Here is an 18112-nt window from a genome sequence, read left to right as displayed (position 1 = left end):
TCTTTCTCTGTTCTTCGGTGTCGATTATTCATTCACGATGTGCTGTCTACACTTGTTAGGTACAGAGCCGGGTGCTCGGGATATAGGAATACGATTTGACCCCAGATCTCAGTGTGTTTACAGTTTGGTGGGGACACAAAGGAACAAGAAGGTGTCCTTCTCTTTCTCTGAGTTTGAAGGTCAGAGCAGGAATAAATTACTTAAGTAAACCTCGTCCTGTGAATGAACCGATAAACTTGAAGTTAGAGTGGTAATCCCAGTTGCTGGTTTTACACTTACTTCTGTGCCTTTGGTGACAGGAAAGGGGTGAATATTAATTGTTGGTTATCTGAACTTAGCATTATTTGGGAGGGCATGCTCAAGAGGTTCGTATGGCAGTGATAAAGAATCACATAATGTGGAACTATTTTGGATATAATTCTTTTCAGGAATCTCACAACTCAAGAAGAAAACGGGAAATTGCTGAAAAACAGAGAGATGATAACAGAAAATTTTCTTTATTTGCTGAAAGAAAATATCAGACCCTTGTAAGTATTTTTCAAGAGCTGTGACTGTTTGACAGAGGATGAGGGATGAGGGAAAGGACTTCCCTAGAACGATGTCTTTTGATGACCGGTCTTCCTTTCTCCCTAGAACTGCAGCGTGAACGTGAACTGTGTGAACATCAGGTGCCCGCTGCGAGGGCTGGACAGCAAGGCCTCTCTGGTTTTGCGCTCCAGGTTATGGAACAGCACGTTTCTAGAGGTGTGGCCCTCCCGTGAGGCTGTCCCCTGGAAGTCATTTGCCACCGCCTAGGACATTTCTCACTTCCCTAATGCATTCACTTAACTGTCTCCAAACAGGAATATTCCAAACTGAACTACTTGGACATTCTCGTGCGCGCTTCCATTGACGTGACTGCCGCCGCCGAAAACATCAAGCTGCCAAATGCAGGCACGCAGGTGAGAGGCGCCCCGGCTTCGTTCAGGGTCAGAGCAAGTCCCCTTTCCCTCGGCCCTACGCCCAGGGCCTGAGTCATGCTCTTTGGCGCTCATTTCCCTTATATTCCTATTACTCACATTAAAGAAAAGACAGATAGTGTCTTCATGTGCTGCCACCCCAATGCTGGATTTTAATAGAATCATTGAAAAAAAAGAAGTAAATCTGGGGTTATCTAGTTTAGCAGTGGCCATGTAGATTTGAGAGCTGTTGGCTCCGTGAAAGAATGGGTGCACCTTGCAGCCCTACAGAGACCCTTTTTTTTTTTTTTGGAGACAGAGCCTCACGCTGTTACCTGGGCTAGAGTGCCGTGGCATCAGCCTAGCTCACAGCAACCTCAAACTCCTGGGCTCAAGCGATCCTCCTGCCTCAGCCTGTAGCTGGGACTACAGGCATGTGCCACCATGCCCAGCTAATTTTTCTATGTATATTTTAGCTGTCCATATAATTTCTTTTTATTTTTTAGTAGAGATGGGGTCTCGCTCTTGCTCAGGCTGGTCTCAAACTCCTGAGCTCAAACAATCCGCCCGCCTCGGCCTCCCAGAGTGCTAGGATTACAGGCATGAGCCACCTCGCCCGGCCTCCTACAGAGACCCTTATGCTGTCCCTGAGGCTGCAGCCATTGTTGGAATGTCCCAGTGATGGAATGCATATGCCACAGGTGGCCAGGTGCAATTATTAGAAAAGATCTCTTTGTATATGAAACCTGAATTGAATCTGGTAAAATAAGTCGTTGGTATACCTCTTGGAACAAGTCTAAAATAAGTGCTCTCTCTTGGCCATGTAGCAGGTTTTCAGATGATTGAAGGAAACGGTCATGCCTCCTTGGACATGTCTCTTATTCTCTTCAGAGCTATGCACCCAGCTTTTCAGTTATCCGGCAAGTGGGGCACAGCTGAACTGGTCCTGGCCTTTCCCTTCCTGGGCCTGCCCCTGTTGGGCAGTGTGACCCCCAGCCCCGCTGGGCAGATTAGCTGAGATGTGGTCTGCTCAGTCCCCCTTACACTGGGGGCCTTTACCTCCCAGCATCTCAGCACCCACACTTCTGTCAGTCCAGCCTAAAAAAACTTGTTTTTTAAACTTTTGCTGAGGATTGTGTTTGAATTTTTAGCAGCAGCTATTTTTGCATTAGTGTTTTACTGAAACTTTCAGATGTTTTCATCAGAATTTGTTGTCAAGCTATGCTTCCAGTATCCTGCCCTTGAGCAGTTTTAAAAAATCTAAAAGGATGACTTTAAATGTATCCTCACATTTTATGTGATTTGCTTTGGGCCGATAGTTTCAGTTTGCAAAGTAATTTTGAATCTTGATCTTTTGCTCTCTCAACTTTCTATTCCTGCAAGCTTTATCTTTTTTTAAAACTGAGAAGCATGCCCTCTGTATCTTCATCCAGGTAATTAACAAAAACATTGACCAGGACTAGGCACAGAACCTTGTGTTGAACCGCCAGTGAGGGATTGCTTGGGGCGGTCTAGAACCCACAGGGACTTTTATCAGGATCTTGAGGTAGAATGACTGCCTGTCATGGCAGGGATCATGAATGGGAAGGTTTTGCAAAAGAGACTAGAGAAAGAAATATTGTGAATTCCTGCTCTTACGTTAATCTGCCAGTCTACTTATGGAAATGTTCTGGCTTCAGTCGTTTAGCCAAAAATTTTAGTGAGCCTCCATGGTCATTCTGGCTTCTGAAATATAGCGGTCCTTAGGGTGTCCTTATAATTTATCATCCAAGTCAGAATACATTTGTTTGGGATAAATCTAAACTGGGCAGGATGCTGGGACAAGTGGTGTCAACCAAGACTGTCCCAGGCTCACCAGGACATATGGTCACCCTGGCTTTATGTTATCTTTGCAGGTTAGTCCAGCCCACCTTTCTACATCTTATCAATAAGGCATCATAGGGGACTTTTAAGTAAACCACACCTTCCCTGAGAATCCTTTCTCTGCGTCTCTGACTGAAGGCAGCAGCTGTAACTTTCTGTAACTGTAAATCAGCAACTCTGAGAATCACTGGGGTTTTAGAGCTGGAAAGAGAACACTTCATGGGGAAGGGACTAACATTAATTAATGTCCACAATTTACTAGATTCTTTATCCTTTAAACGTGGGAAGAATGCTGAGGTGGACATCGTATCCATTTTACAAACAAGCAGACTCCTGGAGGAGATGTAATTTGGGGTCCTAGATTGAAACCCATATTTGATTCCAGGACTTCTGCTCTTTGACTTTGTGACACTTGGTCCCCACATCTCAAAGTCGGATGAGAAAACTGAGTCCAAAGAAAGTTGTCTCCCCTCAGGGTCATGCAACCAGCAAGTGGAGCAGAGACCTGGCCTTGGGGCTCCTCTTCAAGCTCTCTTCCTCTGGAAGATGGTAGAACTGGGGACCCTGGGATCCAGTCTAGTGTCTGGGTCACAGGTGAAAATGAGCTTCTCTTGGGCATTTAACGTTCTTAGGACTTGGAGAGCTCATGCCTCCTAATGAGAATTGGAGCCTTTGCTGTGATCCTACTTTGTTTCATAGTTGATAGATTTGTGAATGGATCACTGGTCTTTGATAGATTTGTGAATGGATTACTGGTCTCTTATATCTAGAACCTATTTCTTACGTCTAGTCTTCTGATACTGATAGCTCTTCTATTTTCTGTGATTTCTGAGATACAGTAACTTAGATATTATATCTATACTTTCTTTAGTATTTTAAGGTACAGCTTATCCGGCCCTCAAGATTTGAGCTTAATGCAGGTGTCAAGATGCCTTCCTCTTACTTGTTGTGGGTAACAGTTGCACTTTATCTCAGTTTCATCTGTGAAGATCATTTTCTTTGGAGATAGAGGCGAAAGAGGTTGAAGAATTCAGTCTTGTCTTTTGATCTTAATGTCAAAACAACCTCTTGTTACCTTTACTCTAATCCTAGCTTTAAAAGAAAAAAAACTAAGAAAGAAAAAACATTTTGCTTTTTTTTATAACCCAACCAATTTCAAGAATTCTGTTTTCCTCTCAAACACTTTTAAATTAAAACACTGTTATAACAAAGTCAGAGAAAGCAGAAGTTGCATAATTGATCTAGGTGAGATGATTACACTTTAGCATCAATTAAATTAAATTCATCCAGTTATCAAGCACCTATTAAGGACACGTGTGCCTCCCTGGGCTAGATGCTAGAGAAGCAAAGTTGAATGAGATACGGTGTCAGTTGTTAAGAATTTCATGTCTCGGAGACAGAACCAGGAGAGAATTGTTGAATTAAGCCAAAGAAGGAGGAATTGTTTATTGATTGTATTTATATATCCTGGCTTCATTCCTAAGGAAGCAAATAGAGAGTATCCAAACTTCCTGGCTGCAAAAGGTAAAAGAAAATAGGATAGGTAAAAAGCACCTTATTCTTCAGGGAAAAGGGATTTTCTTCTTTGGCTCTGATAAATTCAGAGAACTTGAGAGATGGATCCTTTTATAAGGGGATTCCTTATATGAGGAACACTCACTAAGAGGGGATGGTGTCCTTCATAGATAGTTTTGTAAAAGATATGAAAACCCCCTCATCGAGTGATTTCCCATACTGATGTTCAATGAGAGCAGTGGGTGTTACATTACAGAGTAATTTAGAGAAAGTGTGTGTCAGTTGTCACACTAACGTGGTCTAAGCACTGCTACTGGTGGTCAAATTTAGCGCATCAGCAAAGCTGAAGCCCCTGTCCCCTTACGGGCACATGATGGATGAGGTTCACATGCATAGGTCATTCCCATGGAAATGGCTACATTTTAATGAAACCCAAGGAAAGAAATTGTTGTAAAGCTCTACAGTAGTTTCTGTTCACCTTAAGCCGTTATTGTTCATCAGTAGCAGCTGCTATGACAAGATGACACAAGGCTGCTCAGAGCTCTGGGAACTGCAGCTGATCCCCCCACTCTCCGCCACCCACCTGGTTGTGTGGCCAGCTGCCCCTGTTCCCAATTCCAGCGGGAGATTGACTGTCATACCAAAAGGACAAAAAGCTTCAGTTGACAATTGAAGCACACAACCAATAACATCTTGCTCACTAGCCTCTCACCTTCTGGGACCACAGAGCACATCTGCCCTTTAAATGTGTAGCCAGCCCAGCCCAGCCCCTAACTTCGATGAGTTATTTCATAATATCTAAAAGGCTCCAAGCCCTGGTTTGAACGTTGGCTGGACCAGGGGCTTAGAGCTTCAGCTGGATTCCCATCCTCCTACCCACCCCTCCCCCTGCAAAATCACAAATCCCCTTGATCACCCCTTATGTGGTTGGTTGTGTCATGTATGGAAGCGGTTCCAGCCGCACTGACACATGTGTGATTAGAATGGCCGATTCCCCTTGCCCTGGGCCAGTCTCCACTTCCTGACTTAAGAGAACTTATTCTTACAAATGAGGATGGCCCTTCCACATGGCCACCTTGCCACAGGGGCACTCTGTGCCTTCCCTGTGCTAGATAATAGGGAAGCAAAGCCAGATGCGATACAGCATAGACTAATTGAAATCATCGTTTTGTTTGTGTTGTAGTCAGCTTACCAGTCACGTAATTATATCATTTCTCCACTGGTCTGTCTCTGCTTCTTCCCTCCCTTGTGGATGCCCCTGTGCTGGACTCAGCAATCTCAAAGGGTTGTTCAGCTGCAAACTGGGACACCTGCGAGGGGAGGTGGGGAGGGGAAGTGAGCCTGGGGAAACCTCAGAGCATAACAGGAAACCTGGTGGCTGGCTAAGGTGTGTTGTGTCTGCCTGTTAGTATGCTTGGCTGGAAACTCCTGACTAGTAAATGTTTAAAGAAAAGCACTTTTGCTGCTGCTTTCTGAAGTATTTTCTGTAAGTCAAATGAGGTTGATGAGCTGTTTTCTAATAGAAATGGGAAGCGAAGTACTTTAATGTAGAGATTTTTAGAAAAGAATCATAGTGTAGAAGTATTGGAGCACAGTAGAGACATAGAAGCATTTTGTAATTTTTTTTTTTTTTTTTTTTTTTTTTTTTTTTGAGACAGGGTCTTGCTCTGTTGCTGGTCTAGAGTGCAGTGGCGTCATCATAACTCACTGCAACCTCAAACTCCTGGGCTCAAGCCATCCTCCTGCCTCAGCCTCCTGAGAAGCTGAGGCTGTGGGTGTGCACCCCCATGCCCAGTTAACCTTTCTGTTCTTTGATGGGGTCTTGCTATGTTGCTGACTCAGGCTATAGAAGCATTTTTAAGCAGCATCTGTGATTCAATACTAGTATAGAATACTTGACTAAAAATGTTTCTTAGGCATTAAATGCTCCTTCTGAGTTTTGTTTACCCTTTACATTCTCTTAATTCAGAAATATCAAAAACTGCAAACCGGTAGATCTCTAATCAGTATAGTTTACAAAATCTTGTCCATAGCAATCACCAGGTCTTTAACTTTGAAAAATAGTTCCTGGCATCACAAAAGTCCACTTGACTTCTAAACCCGTATAACTGGGTTGTTGTGAGTTGCCAAAAGCAACTTTTTCGGTTTCAGTTTCGGAGTAAACACTACTTAATTAGAATTTGCCAACTATCCAATGTTTCTAATTTAAGCTTCTCAGCAGCAGCAGCTTCAGCTCTAAGCTGCCTCTGAATGAATCCAGGGTCTAGTTTGTCCATACATATTTTTGTAGAAGATTGCACCAAGTCATTTCAAGAAATTTTATTGTTTATGAGGGTCTTTAGCTTGATATCCTAAGAAAAAATTAAAATGGTATCTATCAGTCATGGAGCTCCATCCCTATTTTTATATTTCATAACATCTTTAAAGTCTGAATGAGGAAGTAGGCTGATTGTGTGTAAGCTGGGCCTTTTCTTCCCATTGCTGAAAATGAATTAAAAGAAAGTGTCATCATTCTGAAAAAGATACCAGGTTCTGTAGATGCAGTAAGATTAGCTGTGTGTTGGTAATTGTCGAAACAGGGTGATGAATACATGAGGGTTCATTATATAGTTTTATCTACTTTTGTTGATAACAAAAAATTTTAAAAGACAAGTAAGCAAAGAAATAGCCATTTTGTTAGGACACAACCCAGCATTTTCTAGATTCTGTGAATAGATCTTCAAGGAATGCATCTCGAAGCAATATTCCATCATTAAGGGAAAGGATCTTGCATCAGAAAGTCACCTCATCCATCCACAGGCTGTATTGTCCAAGATGTGTTCAGGAGCAGAATTAGAACTAACACTCTTGCTGTTAACTCTTGCTTCATTACATAGTCATGCTGCTTTCTTTTATGCCCCATAGGTTCGTGTGACTGTGTTTCCCTCAAAGACTGTAGCTCAATATTCAGGAATACCTTGGTGGATCATCCTAGTGGCCATTCTTGCTGGGATTTTGATGCTTGCTCTATTAGTGTTTTTACTATGGAAGGTAAGTCCTATCTGGCATTTGAGTTTCATGATGCAAACTTTATTTCGTGTTTTTAAAAACGGGAATTAACACTGATAGTATGTTTTCTTTTCCATCACTTCCTTTTTCCCAACATTTTATTATGAAACTTTTCTGACACAGCAAGTTTAAGAGAATTTTATAATGAACACTGGTATATCTACCTAATAGTTTGTATTTAAAGGTATATTATTTGTATATTATAAGAAGTTTCTTAAATGAATAAATTCTAGTGTCTCTTACATAGAATTTAGCATGTTTGGCAAATAGATTTAAATTTTACTGCTTTAACGTGTCTTCATCTAAGATTATAGTCTGGATCTAAGCCAAATGGTTAGATGTCAGATTAATCTGAATCTGTATCCCTGCTTATTTCAATTTCTGTAAAGAACTGTTCATGGCAGCCATTGGTGTTTGTTCCACTTGCAGCTAGATTAGGAATGAAAAGCATGAGATGAGTGAATATCTCAAGAAGTCATCGTAGCCTGTGTCAAACATCTAGGCTCAATAGGATGTTCCTCATTAGAATTTGGTCCTTTGGCTGCAAATAAAACGTATCTTTTCCCTATGTCCTACAAATGAATAGTCTGCATTAAGAAAAGTGTATATGAGATGGATACAAACTTTTGTCACCAAAGATTATAACCTACAGATTTTGGATTGTTCCCAGAGAGTAACGGAGGTCTACAGTCCCTTATCTGCAATTCCAAATTCAAAAAACCTCTGAAAACTGAAAGTTGATAATGACAGTTATTTATTTGGAAGTAAAACCTGACAAGATGTGAAAAGAGGCTATGTATAGTCTTTATCCTTTAATAGTTTCACTGCAGAAATACTAGCATTTTGATTAGAATGACATTAGATATGCAGCATATTATTTTTCTAAAATGTCAAAAATTCTGGATTCCCAAAAACTTCTGGTCCATAGGGTTTTGGATGAACCGATAACCCCCTAAGATCAAACTATCCTTTTCCTTTCCTTGGATCCAAGAGTATTAATAGACAAGGGTTCAGGATATTCTTACATTCAAATTGGGCATATGTTTTTTACTTTATTTTTCCAACTAACTTTCTTTTGCTAATCTGAGATAATTTTCTGATGTCCTCCAAATGTGTGATTGAAGCTTAATATCTGCTCATATCCAAACTCCTTGAGGGATGGGGTTTTAGCTAGTTTTACCTCTGATGTTCAGGCAGTAGGTTCCTCTGGCCAGCACAGCAAGCCAATGTAGGAGACGTCCTGAAATTATTCTGATATCAAAAACTAAATTTGGGATTGATATTTGAGGATTATGCATTTTCTGGAAGAGATCACAAAGCCAGTCTTTTTTAGAGCAGGGTCTTATTGGCAGTCTTTGAGGGTAAGATGTAGCAGTGGGTTGAGAATTAAGAAACCCAAGCTGTATATAATCTTGAGCAAACCATTCCACCTCTCTGGGGCTGTGGTTTGCCTCACCTGGATTGGACTAGATTATTTCATTGGTTGGTTGGTTTGTGGGTTTTTGTTTTTATTTTGAGACAGGGTCTCACTCTGTCACCTGGGCTAGAATGCAGTGGTGTCGTCATAGCTCACTCCAGCCTCCTGCCTCAGCCTCCCAAGTGCTGAACTACAGGTGTGCACCACGACGCCCAGCTAATTTTTCTATTTTTTGTAGAGACATGGTCTCCCTATGTTGCATAGGCTGGTCTTGAGCTCCTGACCTTGAATGGTCCTCCTGCCTTGGCCTCCCAGAATGCTGGCATTACAGGCATGAGTACCCAGCCTTCTTTAGAGCTTTCTTTCTTTTTTTTTTTTTTTTAAAGTATCCAGACTCTGAAGGGGGCTCTAAAATAATCAAATAACTTATACAACCCCACATGCAAATCATTTTTATTTTATACTCTCTTTCTTAAACTGGATTGTTTTTATATGTTTAAAGTCATAGGATTTAAGGGTCAGAAAGGATTCTAGTTCAGTGGCCTTTAAATTGGGTTTTATACATCCATATAGGTGGCAAAACTAAACTATTAGATGGGTTTCCCCACTTCAACCAGTGCAATTCTGATTTTATCTGTTTTAAATATCAGGATTCTGCCCAGGATTTTGGAGGTTAAAAAAAAAAAAAAGAAAAAGAAGAAAAGTCCTCTGGGCTGGTTCATTATTCTTCCCACCCTATTTACTGGCTTGTATTATTGAAAGTTGGCCAGATATGTTCACTGTGTATTAAATTACATGGGGAGTCACAGTGTATGCTGCCCAATAAAATTTTCTGTAATGATAGAAACATTCTGGTGGTGCACTGTTCAATATGACAGCCATTAGTCACATGTAGGTATCGAACACTTGGAGTATGGCTAGTGGAATTGAGGCGTTGAATTTTAAATTTGATTTAAATTAATTTAAATTTGAATAGCTTCACATAGCTAAGCTAGTAGCTGTCATATTGTACAAAGCAGATCTAGGTTTTTGCCTTCATGAGTTGCCAAACTAGTAAGCAGAAATTTCCAGGAGAGATTTACTTGACCAAGTTATATTTCAAAAGGCAGTTCCATGGCCTTGTGAACTAGATAAAAGTAAATAAAAAAGGTTCTCTATCATTGAATGCAGGAAATTATAGTAGAAAGTGGAATTATACTTTTATACTCATTTAGAGTGACCTAACCTGAGGAGCATGGGTACCTGCCATTTAAGGGTTATATGGTGGGTCAGAATTTGGGAAAATAACAGCAATCATTCTTTCATGATGGTGTATTCGAATTTATATTATGATTCACCCCAGAGATCCAAAGGCCTTAAGTAGATGGTATTTGTTCTATAAAATTTACTGTAAAAGGCAGAAAAATACCCATAGTATATCTGTATTTTATTTGGATTTGTGCTAACTTAGAGAATTTTCTAACTTTTGTCTCAATAAACTGCAGAAGTCAATCTTTTGCCTCTTTTTTAGTCCATATTTTCCTGCAAGTAGAAACTACCCAAAGCTATGATCAGATGTGAATACATTTTCCCTTTTATGATGATTTTTTTGTCCTTAGGATGTCTGTTACAAATAGAAAAATCAATTAGCTGACTAGTGTCATCCATGTAAATACTTGACCAGAGACACGTGGTGACGGAATGTGTTGAATGTCACAGTGAAACACAGTACAGTGGCTGTTCACTTTTGGTTGATTGAAAGTAGTCTCTTTGTCAATGAGCCATCAATAGAAAACAGGTTAAAATCTGAGATATTCTTTTGTTTAGTTCTTTTACACAAAACTGTACAATTGACTAAATACCTTGCTTCCTTGTAGTGTGGTTTCTTCAAGAGAAATAAGAAAGATCATTATGATGCCACATATCACAAGGCTGAGATCCATGCTCAGCCATCTGATAAAGAAAGGCTTACTTCTGATGCATAGTAGTGATCTACTTCTGTAATTGGTAATTGATCAATGTTTTTTAATTGCTAGCTATGGGACCTGCTATGGTTGTGGTGGCTAACTTTAAAAGCAACAGCTTGCTCTGTGTGTGTCCCATTAACAGATGTTTCCAAATGTCCACACTGGCTTGCCTTGCTTGGATTTATTTTATTTATTTCACTTGAAAGCTCACGGTTTTTTTTAAAAAAAAAAAAATGCAACAAAGAGTCTTTTGTTACAGGTGAGTTATGTTGTATTCTTGTTTTTAAACATCACCCACAGCAATGAAGAAAATCGCAATGTTTGTACACACAAAAGGAGGCTTTGCACCTCCTTGGTAGCCCCTTTGGCCACGTGCTGTTTAATACAGTTTGTAGCATCCCACTCAGAAGTTCAAAGATGCATAAGAAATCATTCCAGATTTCTTGTTCATTTTGGAATTTCCCACAGATAGAAGCTTGTGTTGACTGCCTAATTAACCTGTTGCATGTTGGAAACATTGTGTTTCTCTTGATGAGGGGGCTTCCTCACTGTCATCTTTTTGTTCTCCTTGCTATAAAGAGATGGGAAAGGCTTGGAATGCTTTTTACTCTTGCTCAGAAATTGTTTTATGCTAGCTAAGCATGCAACTTCCATTTCCTGCATATTTCCTAAAGTCAAAGACCATTACAGCAAACTATGATTATCAGCATAATGGGCTTTATGGCCAACTTCAAAAGATGATCATCTACCAAAGTAACCTTCAATATACAAAATTCGAATACAAAAAATGCCCTGGATGGTTTTTATTTTAATGTTGTAATGGAGTTTGACCATGTTTCATGTTCCTAGAGATTTTATTCAACCTTGGCTCTAAGTTGATTTTAAATTCATGGTTTGCTTTTCTTATTTGTAAATCCATGGAAACAGGAATTACTGGTGATTCCCTTTTCCATTTATGTGGGCATAAAAGGACAGAATTATGGGCTATAATCCCTTTCCGTGGCACTGTCACCATGAATCCCAACATTGCCATTTTACTTATATCACCCGTAATTTCCTTCCTTCCTTCTTCACCCGGGGCAACCAGCAGTCATATTTTGTAATAGATAGGTACTTTGGCCTTTTTGCACAGAATAATAAATGAGTCCATGTAAAAATGGCCTAGAACAAAACTTCTTGGTCCATTTTGCCTGTTGATTTAGTGATAACTATGTACATAATTTTATCTTGCCCCGTGGCATTTTTATAATACAGCATCATTCAATATAGATGTTATATCCCTATTGATGTCACATAATAAACACATTAATCAACTATTCTAAGCATCTTCCTCATCTTTCTAAGCTCCATTTTTAAGTTGAAAACATACCTTTTTTTTTTTAAAAAAGGCATGTATTTTATTCATTTAAAAATTTAATCTGATTTTAAAATTTTCAGATATATTCTCAATAAAAATATACTTCTGATCAGATTGAATATCTTAAAATGAATAAAATATATTCATTAACAATTTAAATGTAAACATTCTTTCTCTTTTTCAAAAAAAGAGAAATTAGGGAGTGCTCTGAAATTCAGTGTAGTGATACTTTCCTCAAGTCCTATATGGTACATGATTGATTTTATTGCAGGACACAGTTACTATGTGGATTATTAATGAAACAGCTTAATTGAAAACACAACAGCAGATCCAGGCAACATAAATTACCTTCTCGCTAATGAGAGATATTGTGTATGTACTGGAGCCTCAGAGGAGAGAAGATTCTTAAATTCATCCATTGGAACACTGGCATATTCAAACAGTAATTTGTAAAATATTTGTGACCTGATTTCCATTTTATTAATAGGAAGAGGGGCATGAAATAGTCTTTGGTTTACACCTTTAAAAAAATTCTTAAAATGATCTAATAATCTGGAAATTAGACCTTTTACATATAATTTGTGATTATTTTTAAAAACGGAAGCATGGGTTCATAATAAACTCTTAAATTGTTAGTAAAAGGGTAGCTTACATTGTTGTAAAATGTTAAGACAAGATGAAATGGACTTTTCTTCCAGTTTTACAGCTGTTCTTCTCTTCCATTGATCCCCACTGGCTGTTACTTCTTTTCAACCTGTTAGTTCTTTCTTAAAAGAAACCGGCGTCTTTTTTCCCTTAGTCCAAAGGTAGACATAGCTGAACAGAAAGCTTAGACATTCCCATTCAGTGTACTTGCCGTTCTTGAGATTAATTCACTTGTTTCTGTTTCTCTTTCCCCTTCTCCAGTGTGGATTCTTTAAACGCTCTAGGTACGATGATAGCGTTCCCCGATACCATGCCGTAAGGATCCGGAAAGAAGAGCGAGAGATCAAAGATGAAAAATACAGTGATAACCTTGAAAAAAAACAGTGGATCACAAAGTGGAATGAAAATGAAAGCTACTCATAGGGAGGCCAAAAAAAAAAAAGCTTTCACAGTACCAAAACTGCTTTTTTTTTTTCCTAACTCAGAAATTCAAGTGGATTTAAAAGCCTGTTCAATACCCGAGGATTGATTTCAGAGTGACCACACAACTTTATGAACCTACAGTTTTAACTGTGGATATTGTTACGTAGCCTAAGGCTCCTGTTTTGCACAGCCAAATTTAAAATTGTTGGAATGGATTTTTCTTTAACTGCCTTAATTTAACTTTCAGGGTTGCCTTTGTTTTTGGTGTGGCTGACTTACAAGTGCCCAGTTGCACTCGGGCGACATTCTCCTGATAGCGTAGCTGGAGGAAGGCACCTCAGATCACCTGCACTAACAGAGTGGCTGTCCTAACCTCGGCACTGCCGCTGCAGACATCCTTCGGGTTAACTGTCCCACGTCACAAGACGATGCCACCAGGGTAGTGCTGTCTTAAAGTACATGTGCAATAGAAGGTGATGTTGCCATCCTGCCATCTTTTTCCGTTTCCTAGATGTGTGAATACTTACTCACGCCAAATGCATCCAGGTTTCATTCTCCCTTTCACTAAAACACACAGGCCCACAGACTTGAATGCTAGTTATACTTACTTGTATATGGTATTTATTTTTTCTTTCTCTCTCTTTTTTTTTTTTTTTTTTTTAACAAGCCATTTTGTTATTGACTAACAGGCCAAAGATTCTCTAGTTTTCCCTTCAGGTTGGTTTAAGCAATCAGAATTAGAACCCGTGAGGTCATTGGTTTGACCTAAATCATTTACTGCAAAAAGAGAATAATTCTTTATAAATGGACCAGAGAGTTATTTTAATAACTTAAACTTATTTGTAAATTATAATATCTCCTTCATGACACACACCCTCCCTGCCCCACCCCCACCAACCCAAAAGGTTTAAGAAATATGAGTAACTGTAAGATGTTTAATTTTTATCAGACATTTTTTAGTTTAGAGCCCTGTGTGATATTTCTGAATTTCATGTTATAACTTTCAGGAACTTTGGGGAGCAGATGGCTCTGTTCATTGAGGCAGTTTACTCACTGCTGCAAATACTGTGTATTCAGGACTTGAAAGAAACGGTGGGTGCCTATGTGGATCCGAAGCGATCCAGTGTGAGACTACTGAACGAATACCTGCTACCACAGCGGCGACTCCAGTCAGATCCAACATCACGGCTTTTACATTTTTAAATGTGATAGGGAACCAGTTAATGAGTCAATGTTCTGTGTTTTGTTTCATTTCCTCCCCTGTCTATATTCCCAAAATTACTTTGGGACTAATTTAACAAGACCTTTAAATTTTTTTAAATTGTAAAAATGGCAAGGGGGGCAGAAATATTATTCTATACATTCGATAGAGATTGAATAGGTGTAAAATCTAAATTTTTTTTAGTTACTGTGCTTCAAAATGTTAAGTTATATGGGGAGCAACAGCAAATAGGTGCTAATTTGTTGGATATAGTACAAGCAGTGTCTGAGTCTTTTAAAGGAACAAAATACAGTTGTATGTGCCATTGTTGCTTTGGAGGGGTTTTTTTTTTTTTTTCTTCTCTTTTCAGAAATCTCATACCCCTAAGATACTGAGGACATTATTTTGGTTGTACTTGGCATTTTTATTCATAAAAATAGTTTTACAAATCATACTTTGTTTACAAAAATTTCTCTGTAACAGGCTATAACAGTGTTTAAAGTCTCAGTTTCTTGCTTGGGTAACTTGGAGCCTAATGCTCTGGCTTTTAAGTTGCTAAGGAGCTGGTATTTTGACAGTGTTTATGGACCTTTGTTATAAGAATAAATGCCCTGAAAAGGGGATGGGACTGAGGGGGGGTGTTGAACAACAAAGAAACACGAATGTTATGGTGTTTAAACTTGTTTAAAATGTCATCTCAAGTCTAGTCACTGGTCTGTTTGCATTTGATACATTTTTATACTAACTAGCATTGTAAAATTATTTCATGATCAGAAAATACCTACCTGTGGATATTTGTATAAAAGTGTGAAATAAATTTTTTTACAAAAGTGTTCATTGCTTAGTTAACACAGCATTTTATAATGACAACCCAAATTGCCTTCCTTTTTATTTCATCAAACCAAAGTTCAGTGTGTTTTTTATTGTCTCATATAATCTCAGCTCAGCCAAAGATATTAGTGCCAAAGAAATGCAATGTAAATATGATGAGGGTTTTTTCCTTTTTGTTCTGCTATCTAGTTGATGCTCAAGTCTTTAAAATAATTTTCCTTCTTTATTAGTAAAAGAAAGTGGTTTTAAAGATGGTTTACTCAAGATAACTACAAATTTGGAGTTGTCTGTTTGCATTGAGTCATCTGCTTCAAAGGCTTATTATGCCTGCGAAGGATAGCATATTATTTAGCATGATAACATGGCATAAAAAATAAAAGTTCTGGCTGGGCGCAGCGGCTCACACCTATAATCCTAGCATTCTTGGGAGGCTGCGGCGAGAGGATCGCTTGAGGTCAGGAGTTTGAGACCAGCCTGAGCCAAGAGTGAGGACCCCATCTCTACAAAAAAAAATTGAAAAATCAGTTGGGTATAGTTGCACATGCCTGTAGTCCCAGCTACTTAGGAGACTGAGGTAGGAGGATCTTTTGAACCCAGGAGTTTGAGGTTGCAGTGAGCTATGATGATGCCACTGAACTTCAGCCTGGGTGACAGAGTGAGACCCTGTATCAAAAATAAAAGTTCTGATGGCTAAGTTGCTTCTTTCATAGAACACATTTTGGCATGAGAGCAGTCCAGCTGTGACATGTGTCACAGGTTAATCACCAGTACTGGTTTGGGAGAATAAACCAGTCAAAAAACATTTTCCTCATCAAAGCATTTTGTTTAGATTCAAGCAGCTTATGAAACTTCTTTAGCTATATTATCACAACTTAATATAAGGAAATAAAGCATGTATTAAATACATAGTGCCCAGATAATACAGTATGCACTGGCCTGAATAAATTTCCAATCTAGAATATATTATCTAGACAGGGTGTGGTGGCTTACACCTGTAATCCCAGTAATGTGGGAGGCTGAGGCAGGAGGATTACTTGAGTCCAGGAATTCAAGACCAGCCTGTGTAACATAGCAAGACCCTGTCTCTACAAAAAATGGAAAAACTAGCCAGGTGTGGTGGTGTATACCTGTAGTCCCAGCTACTTGGGACGCTAAGATTGAAGGATCGCTTTAGCCCAGGAGTTTGAGGCTGCATTGAGCTATGGTCCTGCCACTGCATTCCAGTCTGGGCAGCAGAGCAAGACTCCACTTCTAAAAATAAAATACTGTCTGTCCAATATATTAGGTAATAGTTTTCCACTGTACTTGGTATTATATAAAATCCTAGCCTCCTTTCTACCCAAAGAAATACGTGTTTGGCACTTTTCAATGATTTGGGCCAGTGGCTGTGAACCTTTTCTAGCCTCAGTTCATATATTTGGTCCTATGGATATTCCCAGATTAAATCACAACAATCGTGTCATCATCACCATTTAGAGTATCAATAACTGTGGTTTGACAAGGGCTGTGGCCCATCCAGTCATAACTCCTGTGCAAGGGACCCTTGCCCTCCTCAAAGAGTCACACAGAATGCCTGTGAGTGATGGTGTTATCACAGGGCTAGCATTGGATGTATTTGGATTCATAGAGGAAATCATTGCAAGCATTGACGCTTTATTATTGGTTGCAAATTCCTTGCCACAAGACCTCTCAATGGGTCATGCATAATCATGACTTACGTCATTCCCTTGTGGCTGAGAATATTCTAAGATGTGAGATAGATGTAGGTGGGGGCTGCTTTATATTACCCAGGCCAGGGAAGTAAGGATAAGAACAAGTCTTCTACTCTAAATGCAGACATCTTAATGAGAAACTGTTCTCTAGCACACTAACCCGCAAAAGGACAACATGGGAAGACAAACTGGGATTGAGAGACTTTTTTCCAGAGGGGAAAGAGTGAAATGCTGTAGGTGGTTGGGTTCCATGTAAGTACATCCTCAGGGCTGCAAACACAAGTGTGGTGTGGGAAGAGTTGTTTGATCAACTTGGGCAGCAAAACGTGAGTGATTAAAGGCAGTTCCTCAAGACCAAAGGATGGAGTCGACCATTGCCTGGAGGAAAAGTGACGTTCAAAGAGGTGAAGAAAATGAACTTCAGAATGACTTCAAAAGAATGGCTATTGCAAAGCTAGTGGGCATCTCTTCCCATAGTTCCTGATTATGGTCAGTAGCAAGTTAAGTTCTTTCTCTTCTGTACCTTAAAAAAAATGGGTTTTGCCAGCTCCAAAATGTCTCATCCAGCTGTTAGAAGGTAGGAGAGCTGTGGACTAGGGGCCGAGGCCAGGTCTGCAGAGCTATACCATCAGAGGAAGTTTGTAAGGGGATTTGTGGTCAAATTTTCTAAGCACAAGTGAACTGTAAAGCACAAACCAGAGTAAGGAAATGATCCAGCCCAGTGCAAGGGTGGACCAGGCGCCACAAAGGGCAGAACTAACCAGGTAATGGTTGATGATGGCACTGCTGTGAGGGAGTCGATAGCAATTTTTGTAGCAGTCCGCAAAGCTTAAGTGCCTCAATCTTCTCTGCCCTTGCCCTCGAGTCATCTCTCAGTGACGCTGCCTGTGCGAGGGTCATGGAAACAGACCCATGTTAGGAGAGGTCAGGTAAAATTTCCCACTATTCATCCTTCTAGAACATCTGCCAAAAGTCTCAAGAAACTCCAAGGTCAGAGTGTGCCGCATTTGTCATCTCAAAGTCTAGCAGTTTTCAATTCACCAATAACTGGTAGATAGATTTCAGTTAGCGTTCTGTTAAGATCCTCTCACTTTGAGATAGATTTCAGTCAGTGTTCTGTTAAGATCCTATCACTTTGAGATGTGGTGTAATCATGTTCCAATTGGAAGTAAATGTCTAGGGATGTTAAATTAGACCCTAGTGATACAGATACAAA

At 39.6% G+C, this 18112-nt stretch overlaps 1 protein-coding gene across 3 annotated transcripts in view; it reads left to right on the top strand.

Moving 5' to 3' along the window:
* ITGA6 (integrin subunit alpha 6) overlaps positions 1-13776 on the top strand; it is a 72639-nt gene extending 58863 nt beyond the window's left edge. For 2 of the 3 annotated variants that reach the window (XM_069471017.1, XM_069471007.1), the window contains 5 exons: positions 429-527; positions 634-744; positions 843-941; positions 7221-7346; positions 12991-13776. In XM_069471017.1, the coding sequence (XP_069327118.1) occupies positions 429-527; positions 634-744; positions 843-941; positions 7221-7346; positions 12991-13152 (597 nt within the window). In that variant the 3' untranslated portion in view covers positions 13153-13776. Of the gene's footprint in view, positions 1-426; positions 528-633; positions 745-842; positions 942-7220; positions 7347-12990 lie in introns of all 3 variants that reach the window. The other variant, XM_069471026.1, reaches the window with a different exon arrangement.
* The last annotated feature ends 4336 nt before the right edge of the window (positions 13777-18112 follow it).

This window comes from Eulemur rufifrons, chromosome 1 (genome assembly GCF_041146395.1).
Source record: "Eulemur rufifrons isolate Redbay chromosome 1, OSU_ERuf_1, whole genome shotgun sequence".
NCBI lineage: Eukaryota > Metazoa > Chordata > Mammalia > Primates > Lemuridae > Eulemur > Eulemur rufifrons.
This window is presented reverse-complemented; position numbering and strand designations above follow the sequence as displayed.